This window comes from Uloborus diversus, unplaced genomic scaffold (genome assembly GCF_026930045.1).
Source record: "Uloborus diversus isolate 005 unplaced genomic scaffold, Udiv.v.3.1 scaffold_14, whole genome shotgun sequence".
NCBI classification, from domain to species: domain Eukaryota; kingdom Metazoa; phylum Arthropoda; class Arachnida; order Araneae; family Uloboridae; genus Uloborus; species Uloborus diversus.
The window spans coordinates 905,114-925,927 of record NW_026558098.1 but is presented as its reverse complement, the minus strand read 5'-3'; the positions used below and the strand labels follow the sequence as shown (position 1 = coordinate 925,927).

General features: G+C 34.1%; 1 protein-coding gene across 1 annotated transcript in view; it reads left to right on the top strand.

The window, feature by feature from the left end:
- Positions 1–20,814, top strand: part of LOC129232783 (metastasis-associated protein MTA3-like) — a 57,268-nt gene that overhangs the window by 15,537 nt on the left and 20,917 nt on the right. The window contains exons 6-11 of the mRNA XM_054866886.1: positions 3,106–3,223; positions 5,054–5,156; positions 8,654–8,753; positions 9,698–9,886; positions 14,542–14,675; positions 18,658–18,740. Of these exons, the coding sequence (XP_054722861.1) occupies positions 3,106–3,223; positions 5,054–5,156; positions 8,654–8,753; positions 9,698–9,886; positions 14,542–14,675; positions 18,658–18,740 (727 nt within the window). The remainder of the gene's footprint in view (positions 1–3,105; positions 3,224–5,053; positions 5,157–8,653; positions 8,754–9,697; positions 9,887–14,541; positions 14,676–18,657; positions 18,741–20,814) is intronic.

The window sequence follows — 20,814 nt, the reverse complement described above, 5'->3', positions numbered from 1 at the left end:
GTGAGTCTGCCGTTTCCTTCTTCGGTCCATCATCGAAACGTTTCGCTTTCTTCTCCATAGATGGCGCCCCTTTCTAGTCTACCAATGTCGGGGAATGAGAATTTTTCCAATTAATAACTCATTTAGTCAATATTAATTTTTTGGAAGCTTTCCACAGTGCATGTTCGATGAAGCACGTGCTCTGCCGAAAATCGCAGCAGATTTCAATCTTTTTGCATCTTGAAAATAGTTCATTTTTTCGGAGAGTTTGAAGTTATTTCATGCTTGCCAACTCTATTGTTTTTATGGGAGACTCCCATTTTTCGCTTTCATCTCCAGATTTCCCGTTTTTTACGATTTTCTCCCGTTTTTGCAGTTTTTACAGTGAGTCATCAAAACGTTTCGCTTTCTTCTCCATAGATGGCGCCCTTTTCTAGTCTACCAATGTCAGGGAATAAGAATATTTCCTATTAATAACCCATTTAGTCAATATTAATTTTTTGGAAGCTTCCCACATTGCATGTTCGACGATGCACGCGCTTTGCCGAAAATCGCAGCAGATTTCAATCCTTTTGCATCTTGAAAATAGTTCAATTTTGTTGAAAGTTTGATGTTATTTTAACATGTGCTACCCTATACCTACTTATTTTATATTTTATTTTCATTATATATTGATTTTTCTTTTTTGATTTGAGAAATTAAATTTTTGTAGTTACTTTTTTGGTAGAGATCCTAAATACGGAGAGATCGGACAACTTCAGAACGGCGGCCATCTTATGTCCAAAGATGCTCGCTCTCCGTAGATCGTAATGCATCTTCTGCCCCAAATATCACTGTACATTGTGTCGAAAAAATTAGAGGCTAATTTTGATTTTATGAAATGAAATGTGCAGATCACAAATATATGTTTGTTTTCTGCCTTTATGAATAAACTTTTTAGAAAATTTTTTTATTTGTAAGCGCTATGACGATACGAAACGATTGGCGCCGGGTTTCCAGACTTTGAACTCACTCCGTTTAATGAAAATACGAGGAGAAGAAAAATCAGTCTATTCTTTGAAGATTTCATGCCCGATATTACTTGGGAAAGCTGGATATTCACACAGAGCAGCATTTCGAGCTGACGACACTTGGACTAAACATGGTGGATAGCGGCATGCCGTTGTCCAATCTCTCGGTATATAGGATCTCTAGTCTACCAATGCCGGGGAACAAGAATTTTTCCTATTAATAACTCATTTAGTCAATATTAATTTTTTTGGAAGCTTTCCACATTGCATGTTCGGTCATTTTCGTCATCTATTGTGCGTTAGCTTTATTGAACGAGCTAGCTCTTTCGGTTTCTGCTGTAAAAACTGCGAAAAAAACGTCTTATTCCCTCGTTAATGTTTTATTCAACATGCAATCTTTTAAATACTACATGTTGAATAAAACAATAACGAGCCAACAAACAATAATACTTGCCAACTCTTACTGCTTTTAACGGTAGACTCCTATTTTTTTTCTTTCGTCTCCTGATTTCCCATGTTTTGCAGTTTTTTTTCAGTTTATCATCAAAAAGTTTCGCTTTCTTCTCAATAGATGGCGCTCTTCTCTAGTCTACCAATGTCAGGGAATAAGAATTTTTCCAATTAATAACTCATTCAGTAAAAATTAATTTTTTGGAACTTTTTACTCTGCATGTTCGACGAAGCCCGTGCTTTGCCGAAAATGGCAGCCGATTTCAATCTTTTTGCATCTTGAAAATATTTTAATTATTTTGAAAGTTTGATGTTATTTTAACATGTGCAACCCTATACCTACTTATTTTATAATTTATTTTAATTATATATTGATTTTTTTTTTTTTGATTTGAGAAATTAAATTTTTGTAGGTACTTTTTTGGTAGAGATCCTAAATACGGAGAGATCGGACGACTTCAGAGCGGCGGCCGTCTTATGTCCAAAGATGCGCACTCTCCGTAGATCGTAATGCATCTTCTGCCCCAAATATCACTGCAAATTTTATGGAAAAAATTGGAAGCTAGTTATGATATTATGAAATGCAATGTGGAAGAAAAATCAGTCTATTCTTTGAAGATTTCATGCCCAATATTACTTGGGAAAGCTGGAAATTCACACAGAGCAGCATTTCGAGCTGACAACACTTGGACTAAACATGGCGGATAGCGGCATGCCGTTGTCCAATCTCTCGGTATATAGGATCTCTAGTCTTCCAATGCCGGGGAACAAGAATTTTATCCAGTTAATAACTCATTTACTCAATATTCATTTTTCGGAAGCTTTCCTTAGTGCATGTTCAATCATTTTCGTCATCTATTGTGCGTTAGGTTTATTGTACAAGCTAGCTCGTTTTGTTTCTGCTGGAAAAACGGTCTTATTCCCTCGTTATTGTTTTATCCAAAATGCTGTCTTTTAAATATTTCATACTTGCCAGCTCTTACTGTTTTTAATGGGAGACTCCTGTTTTTTGCTTGAATCTCCCGATTTCCCGTTTTTGCAGTTTTTTTCAGTCAATCATCAAAAAATTTCACTGTCTTCTCAAAAGATGGCGCCCTTTTCTAGTCTACCAATGTCAAGGAACAAGAATTTTATCTAATTAATAACTCATTTAATCAATATTTTTTTTTTAAGCTTTCCACATTGCTTGATCGACGAAGCACGCGCTTTGCCGAAAATGGCAGCAGATTTCAATCCTTTTGCATCTCGAAAATATTTCAGTTATTTTGAAAGTTCGCAGTTATTTTAACAAGTATTACTCTATACCTACTTATTTTATATTTTATTTTCATTATATATTGATTTTTTCTTGTGGATTTTTGTAATTAAATTTTGGTAACTCTTTTTTTGGTAGAGGCTGGGGAATGTACACAACTTTAAGCAAACTCACTTCTTATTACTCGATGCCCGACTGTAGCAAATTGAATTAAGCATTTGGAGTGCGTATCCTAGGTTCATTGAATTTTGAAATTATTTAGTGAATCATCTTTGGAAATAAAATTAGGCATGAACCAGTATTCTCTTTTCAGTTTTTGGAAAGTTGCCCGCTTAAAAATGTAAACGTTATATCTTCTTGTGATTTATGTATGCATGAAAATTGTCACTGATTCTGTGTTCTGTTTTGCAGGACTGCTTCTTCTATTCGTTGGTGTTCGACCCCCAGCAGAAGACCCTGTTGGCCGACAAGGGAGAGATCAGAGTGGGGCCCAGGTACCAAGCAGAGATACCCCCCATGATGCCCCCAGGTGAGCACTCTCTACTTTCCGAAAACTCTGTGATCGATTCGGAACCGAATCGGATCCACTTCACAAAATTTCATTACTGAAAGTTAGGCTTCTCACACTGTTTCGTTTGAGAAAACAATTCTTTCTTCACTTTTGAGCTTGACCTGTTCGTGCAGAAACAGTTGAAACGAATCTGTAAAAAAACTTAGACTTCACTTCTATTCCGGGTTAAGTCCTGCTGGCTGAAGGGATTTTGGATTAGAGTAGTAATAGCTAAACATACTCTACACCGGTGGTGCCTGAGCTACGGCCTGCAGGTCAGATGTGGCCCGTTATACTCAATATTACAAATCAAAAGTATGTAAAATCTGTTTAAGGCTTTCACGGCCGGCGTCAGTATGGGGAGATAACATTTCCGGGCTTATTGGCCGTGGTCTAATTGGAGTAGAAATTCCTGACGTTTCGGCTTGCTTAGCTGCAGCCATCATCAGTGGTTTGAGTTTGGCGAGACTGATTCCTGGCTCCGGTATTTAAGCAAACTGCTGCTGGTCCTGATTGGGAGACGTTCTCAAGCCGCTGGTGGAATAAGGTTCCCGATTGGATGAGATTCAAGCCGCTGGGTGATCCTGGTACCTGATTGGATGGGATTCACAAGCCGTGGTGGCTGCCGGTTTCCGATTGGATGGGACCACAGTATGTTTTAGACTGTTGTGGCGAGCGGATCTAAGGGCAGGGTGCCATGTTTTTGGTAAATTGAAGATCTCCTCTTTTCTGTTGAAATTAAAGGGGTGTTTGAAAATTTCTGTGGCTTCGCGATGAAGACGGGCAAAGTAATGAGATGTTGTAGCCAAGATTTCTGTGTCATTAAATTTGATGTTGTGGACTCCTTCTGTTTGTCTCTCGCAGAATTTTCGCAGTTGGATCTTTAGTTAGGGACCTGTAGATATCGGTGTCTAACAATTCTTGGATCTTGTCCTGGTAGTCCTCGGTGCTAAGGACGGCGGTGGCATTTCCTTCGTCAGCGGCTAAGATGACACTATCTTGATTGGACTTCAGCTGTTTCAACTCACGTCTTTCTTGTGCTGGGATATTGCTCCTTGGTGTTTTGACTCGCTGTAAAATCCTTTATGCTTCTTGGCGGATGTCTTCTGACACGTCCTTTGGAAGCTTGTGGAAACCGGCTATTTTGGAACCTTCCAAAACAACAGATAGACTTGATTCGGTGGTATAAACGATGGTTGCAAATTTGAAGCCAGATACAGTAGTTTGTGTCGGGAACAGTTAAAAGTGAAAGCTTCTGTTTCATTTCTTTTTTTTTGCTCCAATGCCACAATTAGCGGCACACACAGGGGATCTGGACCCCTCTCATTGCCCTCGAGTCTTTCCGAGTTAAGGCAAGAGTAAGATCTTGAGTTAATCGAAGGTAAACAGGAATTTCGAATTTAATAAATGAAGAAATAAAACTTAATTTCTCTTACTTCCCCTGCAAATAAAACTGTATAAATTGTTCTATGATGATGGATTTGCTTTGTTTTTATTTTTAATTGGAGGAAAAGTACATAGATTCATTCTTGTGCTTTCTGGTAATTTTAAATTATTATTTGAGGGGGGGGGGGCAATCGAATGTTTCTCATTACTTGATTTAATTGTACTTTCTCGAGTCGTCTTTTTTATTTATAAGCAGAAGCTTAATAGTTAGTTATTGTGTGTTAGTCTTAAGCATAATTTTTTCTTTGTAGGGTTTTATTAATTAAAATCCTTACACTGTTTTTCTCCTGTCGTCACTTCTCGTTAAGTGGGACATACATTTCTCTTGACCGGAATTTAAAGTGTAGAAAATTTTTTGTGCAGGTGCCGTGGATCCCAGAGACTCTGAAGTGTTGGAAGAGTTGGCCTACACCCCACACCACAGCCTGACAGACAGACAGATCGACCAGTTCCTCATCATCTGCCGGTCAGTAGTCCATTTGTTTGATTTTAAAAGTTCCCGCATTTTTGTCAACTTTCATCAGCCAACAAAGGAAGTGATTGTTCCGAAATGTTTATTATAAAAATAAAATTCCCTCCCCCACCCCCCCAAAAAAAAGGATTTTTCACTGATTTGATCTTTTTTTTAAAAAAATTTACATTAAAATGGCCAAGATAAAGAAAAAAAAATCTTTTCACAGGTTAAAGTAAGAAATAACAGCGTCAAAAAGCACAAATGCAGATTACTGCCTAACACGTGTTTCAGCATTACAAGGAATGCCTTTTTTGATGCAAAAGTAATGAGCTTATGGATGAAAAGGCATCCTACAAAGGCCTTTTGTCGAGTTTTTTGTAGTGTTTTTAACTCTGTTTTAATACTTAATTTGTACTTTATGCATGTGTTGTTTTACTTATTCCATAGCACAAAGTTTTCAACTGCTTTTTTACAAAGCTCATTACTTTTTGCGTTGAATGGGCGTTCCTTGTAACTCCGAAACATGTGTCTGCAATTTGTGCTTTTAGACTTTATTTCTTAATTTACTTTTCAGTACAAAGGTATTTATTTATCTTTTCACGGGGCTTATAACTGGTCTGTAAGAGGCGGTATTCCTTGACTTGATCAGTATTTGTCAGTGTTTTCAGAATTCAGTCGGTAGAGTCGGTATTTTTTTTTGAAAATATACAGAATGTTATTTTGAAGATGTCTGCATTAATTTTTTCTTTATTTTTCTTATTAACTTTGTAGAAAGCCAAAAAGGTGAGAAATCACCAATATTGCAATCTAATTTTGCCAATCTTGTAAACTCTGCATTACTCGATAAGAATTATTTGCTCTCTTTTTATTTTATGGGAATACTTTTTTTTAATACAAACCTAAGACCCTAGTCTGCTTTTCATCCATGTTTTATAGAAAAGAACATACAATTTTTTTTAAAAGTAAGATATTGAAATTTTGCAAATGTGTTTGTCAGTCTTTCTGACCTCATCCAGGGTGGCGACAGATCAGGGAGATCAGGGAAAAGTCAGGGAACTTTATCACTCAGGGAAAAATCAGGGGAATATCAGGTAATTTTGAAAAAATAACAAAAATTCAGGGAAAATTGATCAAATGAAGAAAAAAATTTTTTTTCCTTGCAAAATGAAGTATTTTGATTCCTTACAAATTTTCCACCAATTATTTGTTTTAAAAAAGTAAAATTAATGAGATGTGATTATACAGTGTCTGCAGATACTGCCGTTTTCCTGCACACGGCAGTATTATTTACGTAAGTAAAACTACATTACTTCTATACTTTAACTATCACTTGTTATTCTTGCAGCAACAATTATACTGCTTAAAAATTCAGTTCAAGGTTATTTCCATTGAAATTTTTTAGTTTTATCATGATTAGATATGTCTTCAAGAGTGGTTTTAATCATTTCATAGAATTCTTATGTTAACTGGTTCCTGGAAGTAAAGTATTTGTTTTAGATTTCTTGCAATATTTCTCTGCCAATAATTTTCAATACACTATTTTTACCAAAAAAAAAATCATCTTTTCAAAATATATTTTTAATTAATAGCTTAAACCGTTCTAAACACTGCATTTTGTTTAATATGCAATCCTTTTCAGGTAGGGCAAAGAAAGGAAACCATTATCATTGATAACGTAAATCAGGGAAATTTGGTGAACTTAATCAGGGAAAAGTCAGGGAACTTTTTTTTCCAGTTCCTGTCGCCACCCTGTCATCTCTCTTTCCCCTCCCCCCAATCTTGTATGTAAATAGTGTGATATGAAAAAAAATCTGTTTCAAGACACCTTGCAGTTCCAACCAAAAAAAAAAAAGCATCAGTACTTGTGCAGAAATGGAAGGCATATATAAATCCTGAACTAAAAATCACATTTGGTTTGAACAAACTTTGCTGAAGAAAGCTCTGGACGAAGAATAGGTAGTACGAAAAATATTTCTAAATCTTGCTATTTTTTGGGTATTTTTTGAGAAATAATAATGGGGGGAAAAAAGGTAGATTAAATTGGAGGATTTCAAACCTTTTGTCTAAGAAATGAACAGTATTTGTAAGGGGGGGGGGGGGGGTACTAAAAAATTTCAGATTATCAACAAATTTTTTTTCCCTTTTTTTCAAAAAATGTGAAAAAAGTTGTTTAAAATTTTAAAAGTAGTTTTTTTGTAGACGAAACAACATTGACAAAAGTTAAAGTATGAGTGAATCGAGAAAGGTTTAATTCAAAGCTTGACTTAGAAAGCTGTAAATGATTTTTTTTTTTTGGCTTTTTCTGTTGTCAATGAAAAACGATATGTATATTTATTTCCACGAAAATTTTTTGGAAATTGTCATCAAATTCAAATTTAGTTATTTTTGGCAGCAACTAAAATGTGTACTGAAGAATTCCGTTTCAATAAAAATGTCAAGTTTTCATTTTTTAAAATTAATTATTAAAATTGCTTCTAAATGCAGACAAAAATAACTCTAGCATCCCTCTCGAAGAATTGCTGCTTTTTTTTGTACATTATGGCGAATTCTCCCTACCTCCATAGTATTTCAAAATTCATAAGTGTAAATGATAAATATTATGAAAATTTATTTTGCTGAAAGGTACATTTCGTCGTATCAGTATTCATTGTTATGGGATTCCACTGAATCAATTTTTAAGTATAAAGTACGGATTATTTTGCACGAAACATTTGATTTTTGCAATAAAAAAATGAGTCAAGTTGGAAACCCAAATCGTCTGAATAACTTGATAGTTATAAAAGGTGATGGAATCTCGTTTACACTGAAACTTTTGTCGCTAAATTTATTCGCATCCATAATTTTAAGCTTTGAATGGGTGGAAAACATGGATCTGTTTCTTAAAAAGAGGTTATTTTGTTTTGCAGGTCTGTTGGCACGTTTACCCACAATTGTGCAGCATTTTATTTCTGTTAATGTATTTTTATTTTTGCTATTTTGTTTTAGAAAATGATCAGTTTTTTTATTTTAAGCTTTAAAAAATAATTTTCCTCTAGAATCGATGACGCAGTGGCTACAGTACCTTTAAATATTTATGCATGCAATTAGAAAAACAGTAAAATCCCTTTGCGACAAACTTCGAGGACAAACTTTTGTGACGGAAATTTCGTTATGATGGGATTCGAGTGACGTAATGGAAATTAAATTGGAACCAAAAATGTATTTTTCTGAAACGGATATTTTGTCGTATCGGTATTTGTTGTAATGGGATTTTACTGTATCCATTTTTGACTACTAAGTATGGTTTGTTTTGCACTAAACATTTGGTTTTTGCAATAAAAATAATGATCAATCTATGCACCCGAATAATTTCACAGTTAAAAGGTTAAGAATTCTCTTTCACACTGAAACTTTTGTCCCTAAATTTATTCATACAGTCTTCGTAATTTTAAGCTTTGAATATTGGCATTGGTTGGAAAACCCAGTTTACATGGATAGGTTTTTTAAGAACAGGTTATTGTGTTTTGCAGGTCTGTGGGCACGTTTGCCAGGGCCCTGGACTGTTCGAGTTCTGTGAAACAGCCCAGCCTGCACATGAGTGCTGCGGCAGCATCGAGAGATATCACCTTGGTGAGTTTTTTTTCTCCTTCCCATTGATTCTCACATTAAAAGTTTAAGGGCAGTAGCCCTAAAACCTTACAAAAAAATTTAAATATTCAGTTTTTTTATCTGATTCTTTGCCAGCAGTTGATTTGTCAAATTTGACCCCTTTCTATTCACAGATTAAGATGTGTTTAGAGCGGTATTTTTCTATGCCAGAATTTGATATGTCTAAAGATTAAGTTAAGCAATGAAAATATAAACTGCTGCAAAAGTTGATAACTCTACACATCATGCTTTGCCATATCAAATTTGACTTATCCACTTTTGGCGAACAACCACAGATATATATTTTGTGTAGATTAAAAGCTACTCAATTTACATATTAATGGGGGCAGGAGTGTTTTAAAATGTGAATATAATTTCCTTTTCAAACCAGATTTTCTCAAAACATCAGTTTTAAAAACTTATGTTCTCTAGAAAATAACTTTACACGCTCCTTTGAAAATTTCACTGCATTTCATTTATAGGTTTCTAGTTTGTAGAAATGAAATTTTCCTAGTCAGCTGTTTTTATGGTCAAGAACTTTTTTTTGTCATTTAAAAAGCAACCATTGGTTAAAACTTTATAAATGATTTTATCATAAAATAAGCAGAATTGCCTTAAAATTTCTTTTCAGTAGGCTTTCTTAAAAACAGTAAAAGTTCAAGTTTCTATCATGGAAACTTTTTGACTGGCTATTTTTAAGAGATATTAAAAGTTTCATATATACATTTCTGTTAAGAAGAAAAAATAACATGAATTTAATATTTAAATATTAAACACCTTTTATGTTTTTCAAGAAAAAGGGGCTATTGAATAAAAAAATAGCATTTTTCCAATGATAAAACTTGCCCCCCTCTTGAAATTTTTGGAAACTGAATACTCCCGGTGTGGTGTTTTGTATTGAGCCGACTTCCGTTTTGCCTTTCCAGTTCCACGCCATGGACGTGCTCCATCGTCATGGCTACGATGTGACGGGGGCCCTCTCGAGCCTGGTGCCCCAGGGGGGCCCCGTGCTGTGCAGGGACGAGATGGAGGAGTGGTCTGCATCTGAGGCCAACCTCTTCGAAGAGGCCCTGGAAAAGTACGGGAAGGACTTCATAGACGTCAGGCAGGATTTTGTGAGTATCTTTCTTTCCACACTCCGATGCAGGCAATGTAATCAGACACGCTACTTTTCCGCGGAAACGCTGATTTCCGCTTTTTTTTACCTTCAATTTCATCATTCCTGAGATTGATGCAGATTTGCATTAATATTTTCTTGGGGGGGGGGGGGCATTTTTTTTCCTGAGTAATTTGAGTAATTTGCAATATGAATTTTTGATTTTTTTTATATGTATCAAAAATATCGGTTGGTGTTCATTGGGTTTGTGGACAATTTCTGCAAATGTGGGTGCTCATGTTAAAGGAAACTTAAAAATAATTTAACACTGCTTTTTCATTCTAATAAATATTCAGTATTCAGGCATAATAAATTTTAGAAAACGAACCTATTTAAACAAAAGTTTGATTGTATTTATGACTGTAAGTCCATTACCATCTGAAGTTTCTAAAATCTTTGACAAAATAAAAAGAAAAAATAGATCTTGGAAAAAAATGTAATTGAATTTGAAAAAAATAAATGTAAAAAATATATAAAAATAATATTATTTGAGCTCCCTGTTTGAAAGTATATTAATTACTCTCAAATGTTTATTTTTAACGTTTTATTTGTTACGTGTAAAGTTCAGCTTTCTTCTTCATGAAGCTGTAGCATGTCTGTGTAATACATCATTCAGATTAGTTGTACCGCATACTTGGCAACCCTACTGGATTTAAGTTTTCCGGATTTTTATGTCCTTTTCCGGTTATGAGCAAAATCATCCATTTTTTTCATGTTTTGTAGGCAAAAAAAAAATTGTATTTTGGCGCTAACGCTACTTTTACGGAACGCGGCACCGCATTTTAGGCCAAGAAGAGGTTGCCGTAGGAAAATTTCACCAGAAGACGTGAGGCAAGATTATGACATCACTCAGTAATACAGCGCATGACTTCATCGGGATACAATGGAAGCGAGTGTTGCGGTGGGCAACCAGGGAAACGATTTTGGCGCCAGTTATCATCTTCTCATTCGCTCATTTCATGCCGTTTTGGCTTCGTTCTTTTTTTCTTAAAGACGAGTAAACAGTATTTCCAAATTAAAAAAAAAAAGCATTACGAGTAATTTTTACTAAACGAAAGTAAATTCAATGAATATGAAATTCATAACTAATTTCATATTGTTAAATGTAGAGGGTAGGTGTCCTGTTTGATTTTATTTTGCGTTAAAATCTTCTGGATGAGAAAAAACTTCCGGATTTCTTTTTTTGGAGGTTGGCAGGTATTATACCAGTTCTGGCAAAGTTTTGGACACTACAGTTGACTGTTCGAAAGTGTCCGAAGCTATATTTTAAGTAAAACTATTTTTGGGGCAAAACCCCCCAAAGCTGATTTTATTTTGCAAAATTCGTCCATATTACTGGCATTTAATTGACTTGTTTCAATAACTACAGAAATTTGTAATATAATATCAAAAATTGGGACGGATGGTCATCAGTCTTTTGAAATCAGATGACAAAAGTTCATTTGTTTGGAATTATCAGTTTTTACTTTGGTGAAATAAATCAATCCACCGTGTAAAAAATCATTTTTCAATCCATTATTTATTATTAACTCTGAAAAGTCGAGAGGCAGTTGCCCCCTTTGCCCCCCCCCCCCCCCCTCTCTCGATACAAGCCGCCTATGACTTATTTATGCAGCTGATTCTAATTTAGTTACATAGAAGTTGAATCCATCATTAAAAATTGCAATTTGTATGCATGAGCTTAGATATACAGTGAAATCCCTCTAATGCGGACACTAACGGGACAAATTTTTTTTGTTCGCAGTAAAGGAGTGTCTGCAGGACAAGGGTTTTATAATGTTGTTTGCCTTGGAACCGGGGAATTAAAAATTGTCCGCATAAGAGGTGTGTCCACCTTTGAGGGGTGTCCATTAGGAGGGGTGTTACTGTATTTTTAAAAACAAAAGTAACCAAATTTTGCTGTATTTGTGCATGTGTGAAAATGAAAGTGTTTAAAACAGAATGCAATCATTGACTTAAGAACTTAAATGCGATGAATGACAATTTTTTGAACTCTATCAGAAAGACTTCCATTGACTGTGGTGCCATTTCAAGATCTAGGACTAAATGACCACCAAACTACTTTAGGAAAATGCCAATAATTTGTTTCTAGAAATGGTTAAGTGACTATAGCTTCTGTTTATTGTAGTTGCGAAATGAATTTTATGAGAAATATGATTTAAAAAAATAATTTGCTCAAGTTTTGAAATTATGACATTAAATCATCCATTTATTGTTCTCTAATCTATGATTTAAAAAAGAATTTTCTTTTCAACATCAAGTAAAGTTTTCTATATGGTAATTGCAGAAACCATGAAACACTGACGCACATTTACTTTTTTGAGTTATGAATGGAACCGAAATCTGTTTCTTGTGGTGTTGTGAATTTCTTTTTATAACTCTACGAAGACACATCTCTTACATTAGGAAGTTTTTATGCAAAGAGCTATTGGCAATTTTTTAGAGAAATATTTTTTGAAATGAACATTACAGAGAAAAATAGTCTCATACTTATTAAAACTTCTTAATATTTATATTTATGCATTACAAACGTTGCTGCCAATATGAATTGAATAGATTAGACCCTTAAGCATATTTTTGGGCAGTTTAAAAGACATTTTGGGACAGTTTTGGACGGTAAAAGCCTCCTCTCCTGTCCAAAACCAGTTCGTCGTTTTCCAGATTTTCTTTATTTTTTTAAAAAGAATATTTTGTTGGGATTTTAAAAAAAATATCCATTTTATTTTATATTTTCCATGCTGTGGTGCCAATCCTGCACAAAACTAGTTTCTTTTGACTAAAAAGGCGATCCTCTCCGAATTTGGAAAGAAAGTTAACATGCATGCATTGCTGTATATTTTGTGCTGCATTCAAGATCTTGATCCATTTGCATCCTAAAAATGGCTCAGATTTTTGAAAGTTGGATGTTATTTCAATGTATACCAATCTAAATCAACTTATTTTATTTTTTTATTTTATTAATTCATGTATATTTTTTGAAAATACAGGTGTCCAAAAAGGCTTCGACACATTTTAAAAATTCATAGGGAAGCGACAAATTGTCGTATTGATATGCGGTTGGTGCCACAATACTTCACAGATCCAAGAATTTTTTATGATATTCAGTTTGAAAATATCATATTTTGATATTTTCAATGTTTATTTTTCAAAGTATGACAATTGCAATATAAAAATTATTAATCATGTAAGGGGCTCATGTGTATATGTGATCAGTTTTACAGAGCATATGAATATAAAAGTCAATATCCAATATTAGCCAGTATTAATACTTATCTGTCAACTCTACTGATTTTTCCAGTAGTTTCCTGGGTTTTTAGCAATCCTCCCGACCTTCCGGATTTTTGTTAACAATCTACTAGATTTTATAAATCTTTAGAAAAATCCCTTTATGTATGGAATTTGGTGAAAAAAATCTGATAAAATATTTTTGTAAAAACTGTCTAGACATATGTACTTCCATGGTTTGAATTCAAACTTAAGTACATCGAGATATTGATCAAAAAGTAAGTTTTAACTCTAAATTAAGCATTTACTTAACTTTTATTTTTCCATTTTATGTTTCAATTAATTATTTTATGTTTATATGAAGTAAGAGACTTCCATATGATAGTATTTAATGGGATAGTAAAAAATCTACTGGATTTTTTCCCTTGGAATGTTGGTAGGTATGTTAATATCAGTTATGTTTTATTTTATTTCTAATACATTAAATTATCCTGTTTCACTAATGATTGTAAATGTCGTTTATATAAAATATATACTAAAAGGGCGATTCTCTCCGAATTTGGAAAGTTAACATGCGTGCATTGCTGTAAATGTTGTGCTGCGTTCTAGATCTTGATTCATTTGCATCCTGAAAATGGCTCAGATTTTTGAAAGTTTTACGTTATTTCGATGTATACCAATCTAAATCAACTTATTTTATTTTCTTATTTTATTAATTCATGTTCATTTTTTGAAAACACGGATGCCCAAAAAGGCCTCGACGCATTTTTAAAATTTATAGGAAAGCAACACATTGTCGTATCGATATGCGATTTGTACCATAATACTTCATAGATCCAAGAATTTGTTTAAAGATATTTATTTTGAAAATAGAACGTTATTTTGATATTTTCAATGTTTATTTTTTGAAGTATGACATATGTAATATTAAAACTGTATTAATATTAGGGGCTCATGTATACATGTGATCAGTTTTACAGAGCATATGAATATAAAAGTCAATATCCAATATTAGCTAGTATTAATATTAGTTATGTTTCATTTTATTTCTAATACATTAAATTATCATATTTCACAAATATGATTGTAAATATCTTTTATATTTAAGTGCCGTTTAAATTACATTACATTTTACATGAAATGTATATTTTACATTTTTAAATGTATATTTGAATTTTTACATGAAATGTATATTTATAAATGTAAATAATAAAAGGAACATTCATTTTAAAGTTGATACATTATAATAGTAATACAAGAAATAAACAACATTGATTTGATGAAGCAGTTACCTTTTGAAGGTTTAAGTGTTCAGTTTTTCGATCTTTACGAAAATGTCATGTTTTCGAGCCCCGGTCGTAATAGGGTCGTGTTTTTTTCGTTGCATAGCTGCCCTGGAAGAGCCTGAAGAACGTGATCGAGTACTACTACATGTGGAAGACCACTGACCGCTACGTCCAACAGAAGAGGGTCAAGGCCGTGGAAGCTGAGTCCAAGCTCAAGCAGGTCTACATCCCAAACTAGTGAGTTTCTCTCTTTCCGTCTTCAGGGATCGGAATCCGTTTTTGATTTGAGAAAACGCAAGTTGTTTTTCGAGAATCGTTTAAATCTCAATCTCCTACTGAACTACTACAGTCGAACCCACTTAATGGGATATTTAATTTGCTACAAGAAATTACAGTAGAACCTCCCTTAAGGGACACCTCTATTTAAGGGACATTTTCTCTGGTCCCAGTCCTTTTGAATAGGGACTTCCATGTATTTGCCTCTAATTAAGGGACACCTCTATTTAAGGGACAGTCACAGAGAAAAAAATAATTTTAAAAAATTATGTACGAGTGCATAAGAAAGAGTGAATTTACTGGAATTCTAGTTTTGCTTCTCCTCTAAAAACTAATTGAGGAGAGTTTCACATTAACGTACGCTAAAGAAACAAATTATGTTGTAAACATCTTTCAAGAATCATTTTAGTCTCAATCTTCTACTGAACTGCTACAGTCTAACCCACTTAACGGGATATTTAATTTGCCACAAAATATTATTCTAATAAGCGAAATATTCCATTATCCAGGATCAAAATAACAATGGTATTTTGTAGTAAGTTATTGCCCTAAGCCAGGCCTAAGGCAGAAATACTTAACATACACCACCAGCTCAGTTATTCCATCCGATGACTGCAGTTTCTTGCTTTTTTACATTAGCTACCTGTTTGTTTGGCTCCCTTAGAGGTTTTTCGCCTCCAGCTCATTTGATTCCTATTCCAGGCTCATGAGTGCTAAGAAGCAAGAAACTGCAGTCCTCGGATGGAGTGACTGAGCTGGCGGTGTATTTTAAGTAAATGACAATGGCACTTGAAATATGTATTACAATATTCTTTTACCTGATATTCTAATAAGCGGGCTTGACTGTACATAGAGCTGTATATAATTTTAACTTATGCAACTCTTTTTACTCTGAAAAATGGCAAAACTAAAAACAAGTGAGTTTAAAATCTGTTCAGTACAGTCTGACCGGCGATGATCAAACCTCCGGTTTATAGGCTGTTTGTAAGTTCATAGTTTAGTGGCAGTTCAGAAATGATGTCCCCCTTATTTTCAATGTCCCTCCCCACTTTGTTAAAGTCACATTTCACCTTACACCCTCTTTTCCATTGCAAATGTCATGCCTCGTGTTACTTCCTCCTCTCTGTGTCACAAAGTCACCCTCCCCCACCTTTGTCACATGTCATGCTTCTTTCAAAAACATTCTTTTTAAAAATGCATGATGTCACATTTTGTTTTATCCCCCCCCCCCATAAACATTCTCTTCTAAAAGATTCATGATGTCACATTTCGTGTTTCTTTCCCCTTCCCTTCTCCTCTTCACAATGTCAAAAAACCTGGCTCCCCTCTAAAGTGTGACATCTTTTTGTGGACAGTCCTTCACACGAATCATCGGGCCATTTTCGAAGCCTATCATCCGAAAACTCGGGAGAGGGAACTCTTTTTGTGGTCCATTTTATTTAGGGGGCAGATACAGACTTCATGTTGAAGAATACAGGGTTTTGGGTACAAAACACAGGGTTCGCACGGGTCATGAAAATCCTGGAAAGCCATGGAAAAAAAATAGACGAATTTCAGACCTGGAAAAGCCATGGAAAATTAATATTTTTTTAAAAAAAGTCATTTAAATTTATTTAAAGTCATGAAAAAATGTTTTGAGCAGTAAGAAAGTAACGGTCTCTAAAAGAGCACTAGAAATGTTGAGTGGTTTAGTAATATTGCATGTAACTTGAACAATCTCAGAAAAAAGTCTGAGCTTTGGAATCCAATTTCATCTGCTTCTGTGACAGCCGCTCGCCGTTTTTTGCAATTAGATTTTACTACTAGGATATTACTAATTTTGAATTCACCATTATTTTCTCCACTTTTTATATTCTGTACTAGTGGACTTGTCCTTTCTTGATTTTGCCACGCCCCCTCAAAAAGTGTAATTCATTTGCACCCGAGTTCATTTCAACTACTTGTAAAAAAATTCACTATTAAATTTACCAGAGTTTCTCTTAATTTGTTGAAGGATTTAGAAAGTGAAGATTTTAGTCAGGCAATAGAACATAGAAATAGGGGAATTCTTGTACTGTAAAACAGTGGTGCCCAACATACAGCTCGTAAAACTGATCCCCTTGTGGCCAGCTGAAATATCTGATTTAGAAAAATGAAAAAACTGAAAAACGTGGCTTTACTCTAATGAACCAATAGTAACCAGTATATTGTTTAGTTACATTGGGTGAGTAGATGCACTATTGACACCAAAGGGAAATGCTTTTATGAAGTGAATTTATTATTGGTAACTTAGTAATGACCCATTCAAATTTTGTCCCACTCATTACTATTCTGCCCTATTTATTAAATATTTGTTAGATGTTTAAACATCAGTGTATTGCATTTTTACTTTACTTGAATTGATATGATGAAGACAAATGAGAATAATTTATTAGTTTCTGCAGTGCACTGATATTTTTTCAGTCACTAGTAAGTGCCCTCCAATGAGGTAGTGGCACTCACATAAAAGTTTTTCGAAAGCCCATTTCCAAAAATATGCAAGTTTGGCATTTAATAGTACAGGGTTCGTACGGGTCATGGAAATCCTGGAAAGTCATGGAAAAATAATAAACAAATTTCAAACCTGGAAAAGTCATGGAAAATTAATATTTTCATTAAAAGTCATGGAAATTTATTTAAAGTCATGGAAATATGTCTTGGCAAGTAAGAAAGTAACAATAGCTAAAAGAGCGCTAGAAATGTTGAGTGATTTAGTAATATTGCATATAAACTGAACAATCCCAAAAACAAATCAGAGTTTTGGAATCCAATTTCATCCGCTTCTGTAACAGCCGCTCACCTTTTTTTGTGATGTGATTTTACTACCGGGGCATCTCTAATTTTGAACTCACCATTATTTTCAGTTCTTCTCGTCTTTTATATTCTGTAGTAGGGGACTTGCACGTTCTTGATTTTGCTACGCCCCCTCAATTCAATTGCACCCGAGTTTGTTTCTACTACTTGTAAACAATTCATTATGAAATTTATCAGTTTATCTTAATATATTGAAGGTTTTAGGAAATGAAAACTTTTGTCAGGCAATAGAACATAGAAATAGGGTATTTCTAACAAGTGGTGCTCAACATAGAGCTCACAAAACTGATCCTTGTGGCCAGCTGAAATATTTAGTTTAGAAAAATGAAACTCGGAAGAGAAATGAATTTACTGAAAAAGATGGCTTTACTTTAAAGAACGAATATACTGTCAAGTTACATGGGTGATATTAGATGCACTATTGACACCAAAGGGCAATGTTTTTATGAAATAAATTTATTGGAAACTTAGTAACGTCTCATTTAATTTTTGTCCTATTCATTACTATTCTTCCCTATTTATTAAACATTTATTAGACATAAGACACTATATTTTTACAGCGTATAGTGAAACAGCATTCATTATATTTTTACTTTACTTGAATTTATATGATAAAGACGAATATAATAAGAATAATTTATCAGTTTCTGCAACGCGTGTACTGATATTTTGTCAGTCACAAGTAAGTGCTCCAATGAGGTAATGGCATTCACGTAAAAGTTTTTTTGAAGCCCATTTCCGAAAATTGGCAAGTTTGACATTAAATAGTACTGTTCTCTTCGTGTAATAAGGTCATGAAAATTTTTATGAAGTCATGAAAAAGTCTTGGAAAAGTCATGGAAATTTTTTATCCAAATTCAGTATGAACCCTGAAACCATTTCTGAAACTGCTCAGGTGTTTGGGCAAACATGTCACAAGCAATGAACGAAATTCGTAATTCAAATGTTTGATTTTAAAGATGTTTTTCTGAATTGAATCGTCTACTTTTCACTCATCAAGTATTCGAACACAATGTGGATGGATAAGAATGTCGACAGTTTAAGGGGGGTCATGACACCCTGTATTGACTCTGTGAAAAGAGTTGTATAAGAGAATGTTTTGTGATTTCAGCAACAACAAGCCCGGTGTCCTGAATGGGGCAAGCGCTGGAGAGAGCCCCTCTGCCAGTGGGAGACCCTGCGAGAGCTGCTACAGTGAGTATCCAATCAGATTCTTTTTTACCTCCCTCCCCCCCCCCTTTACCAAAAGAGACAGCAAACTCTCTCTCTGGGCATGAATGCTGCCAATAGTTGGAATAAATTTTGATCATGAATTGACGAGTCATTTTCACGTGAGAGTTTAGTGAAACCATACTTTCCAAGTCTACTGTTTTTAACGGCAGACTCCCGTTTTTTGCTTCCATCTCCCGATTTCCCGTTTTTTACGATTTTCTCCCGTTTTTGCGGTTTTTTCAGTCAATTATCAAAAAGTTTCACTTTCTTCTCAGTAGATGGCGCCTTTTTCTTGTCTACCAATGTCGGGGAATAAGATTTTTTCCAATTAATAACCCATTTCGTTAAAATTAATTTTTTGGAAGCTTTCCACATTGCATGTTCAGCGAAACACGTGCTTTGCCGAAAATGGCAGCAGATTTCAATCCTTTTGCATCTTGTAAATATTTCAATTATTTTAGAAGTTTGAAGTTATTTTAACATGTGCTACCCTATACCTACTTATTTTATATTTTATTTTCATTATAGATTGATTTTTATTTTTTCGGGTTTTAGAAATTAAGTTTTTGTAGCTACTTTTATGATGGATACTGGGGAATGTACAAAACTTGAAGCAAATTCGCTCCTTATTGTTTGGTTTTTCCTTTGTAGTATGTTTTTCTTACTGCTACCAATTAACTTACATCTGTGAAAAATCCCCATTACACTTTAAATTTAGTATTCATGTTATCTAAAGGCATAATTTAAAAATTCTGTAGCGGGGATATGTCGATGGTGAATCACCTATATACCTCTGGTGAAATCTCCTGTTTTTCTTTTTTTGAAAGTTGGCAAGTATGGTGAAACACACTTTTGACGAATGCAGGAAACTTTAAATGTGATGTATGTGCACATGAGTATTATTTGTTACTTTTCTCACAAAAACTGAATTCATATATGCAAGACCAAACTATATCAACAATATCAATGAGTGGAAATGATTAAGTTTTATGTCATCCTTTTAATGTGTGTGTATACATTTACACACCTTTGTTACAATGCATGTAACAAACTGAAAGAAAAAAAAAACTTTGAAAATTTCAATTTATTTTATAAATAAAAAGCCCTGGAAATGTCTGTTCTAAAGATTGATTTACTGGGCTCATAGTCCTCCTATATTTTCTCACTGACTCCTATATTTTTTTCGTCGGATGTTAAATGCTACCCAAAAATACAAAAACCTTTGATCCTTTTTTTTCTTTCTCCACTGCTCTGTGCACTCTTGCGTCTTTAATGTTGCCATATGTACTAAACTCCTGTTTGATTTTTTTTATTTTTATGAAATACGTAAAAGTTGCATTTTACTTGCAACTTTTAACTTGTTTTCGATGTTTTATCTTCTTTTAATGAGTTTACTTTGTAATTTTAGTCATGTTAACTTTAAGTGTACTGCTGTTCAGATTTCGAAAGCTTTTAATTTTGTCACATTTGAAACTTACATGTAGTTCAAATGAAGGGTGGTAGCTCATACGATATTGTTTTTAAAAATGCAGTGTTCAGATTTTAGTACCAATTCAACTTTGAGTACTTTCAATGTTTAAAAGCTTGTAGCTCGCTCAAAAATGTAACTATCTCGACGAACAAAGTGTCATTTAGTAGGATTTTATCTGCTTTTTTAAAATATGTATTTATTTTGTGTGTAGATTTTCCAAGAATTTCAGGAATCTGTCTCAATCTCAGATTTTTTTTTTAGCTCTTTTTTTTCTATCTACCGTAACTCAGGTATGGTGTTACAAATTGGGCAGGATAATGGATAGTTCTATGCTCCAATTGGGATCTTCTAACACCCCTTTTTGTTTGGCCGATTAGGCCAAATTCACTCTTTATACATAACTCTAAGTTATGGATAATGCCGTTACAGTGAGTGCCAGTAATTGAATCAGCTACTTTAATGAATCGATTCCTCAAAAACAAAATCCAGTTTTAACCTTAAAAAATTGCTGAATATTTGAATACAACATGCCACTTAAATGAATCAAGCTTATGAGACTGACCATTTCCCGCAAATGTGATGCAC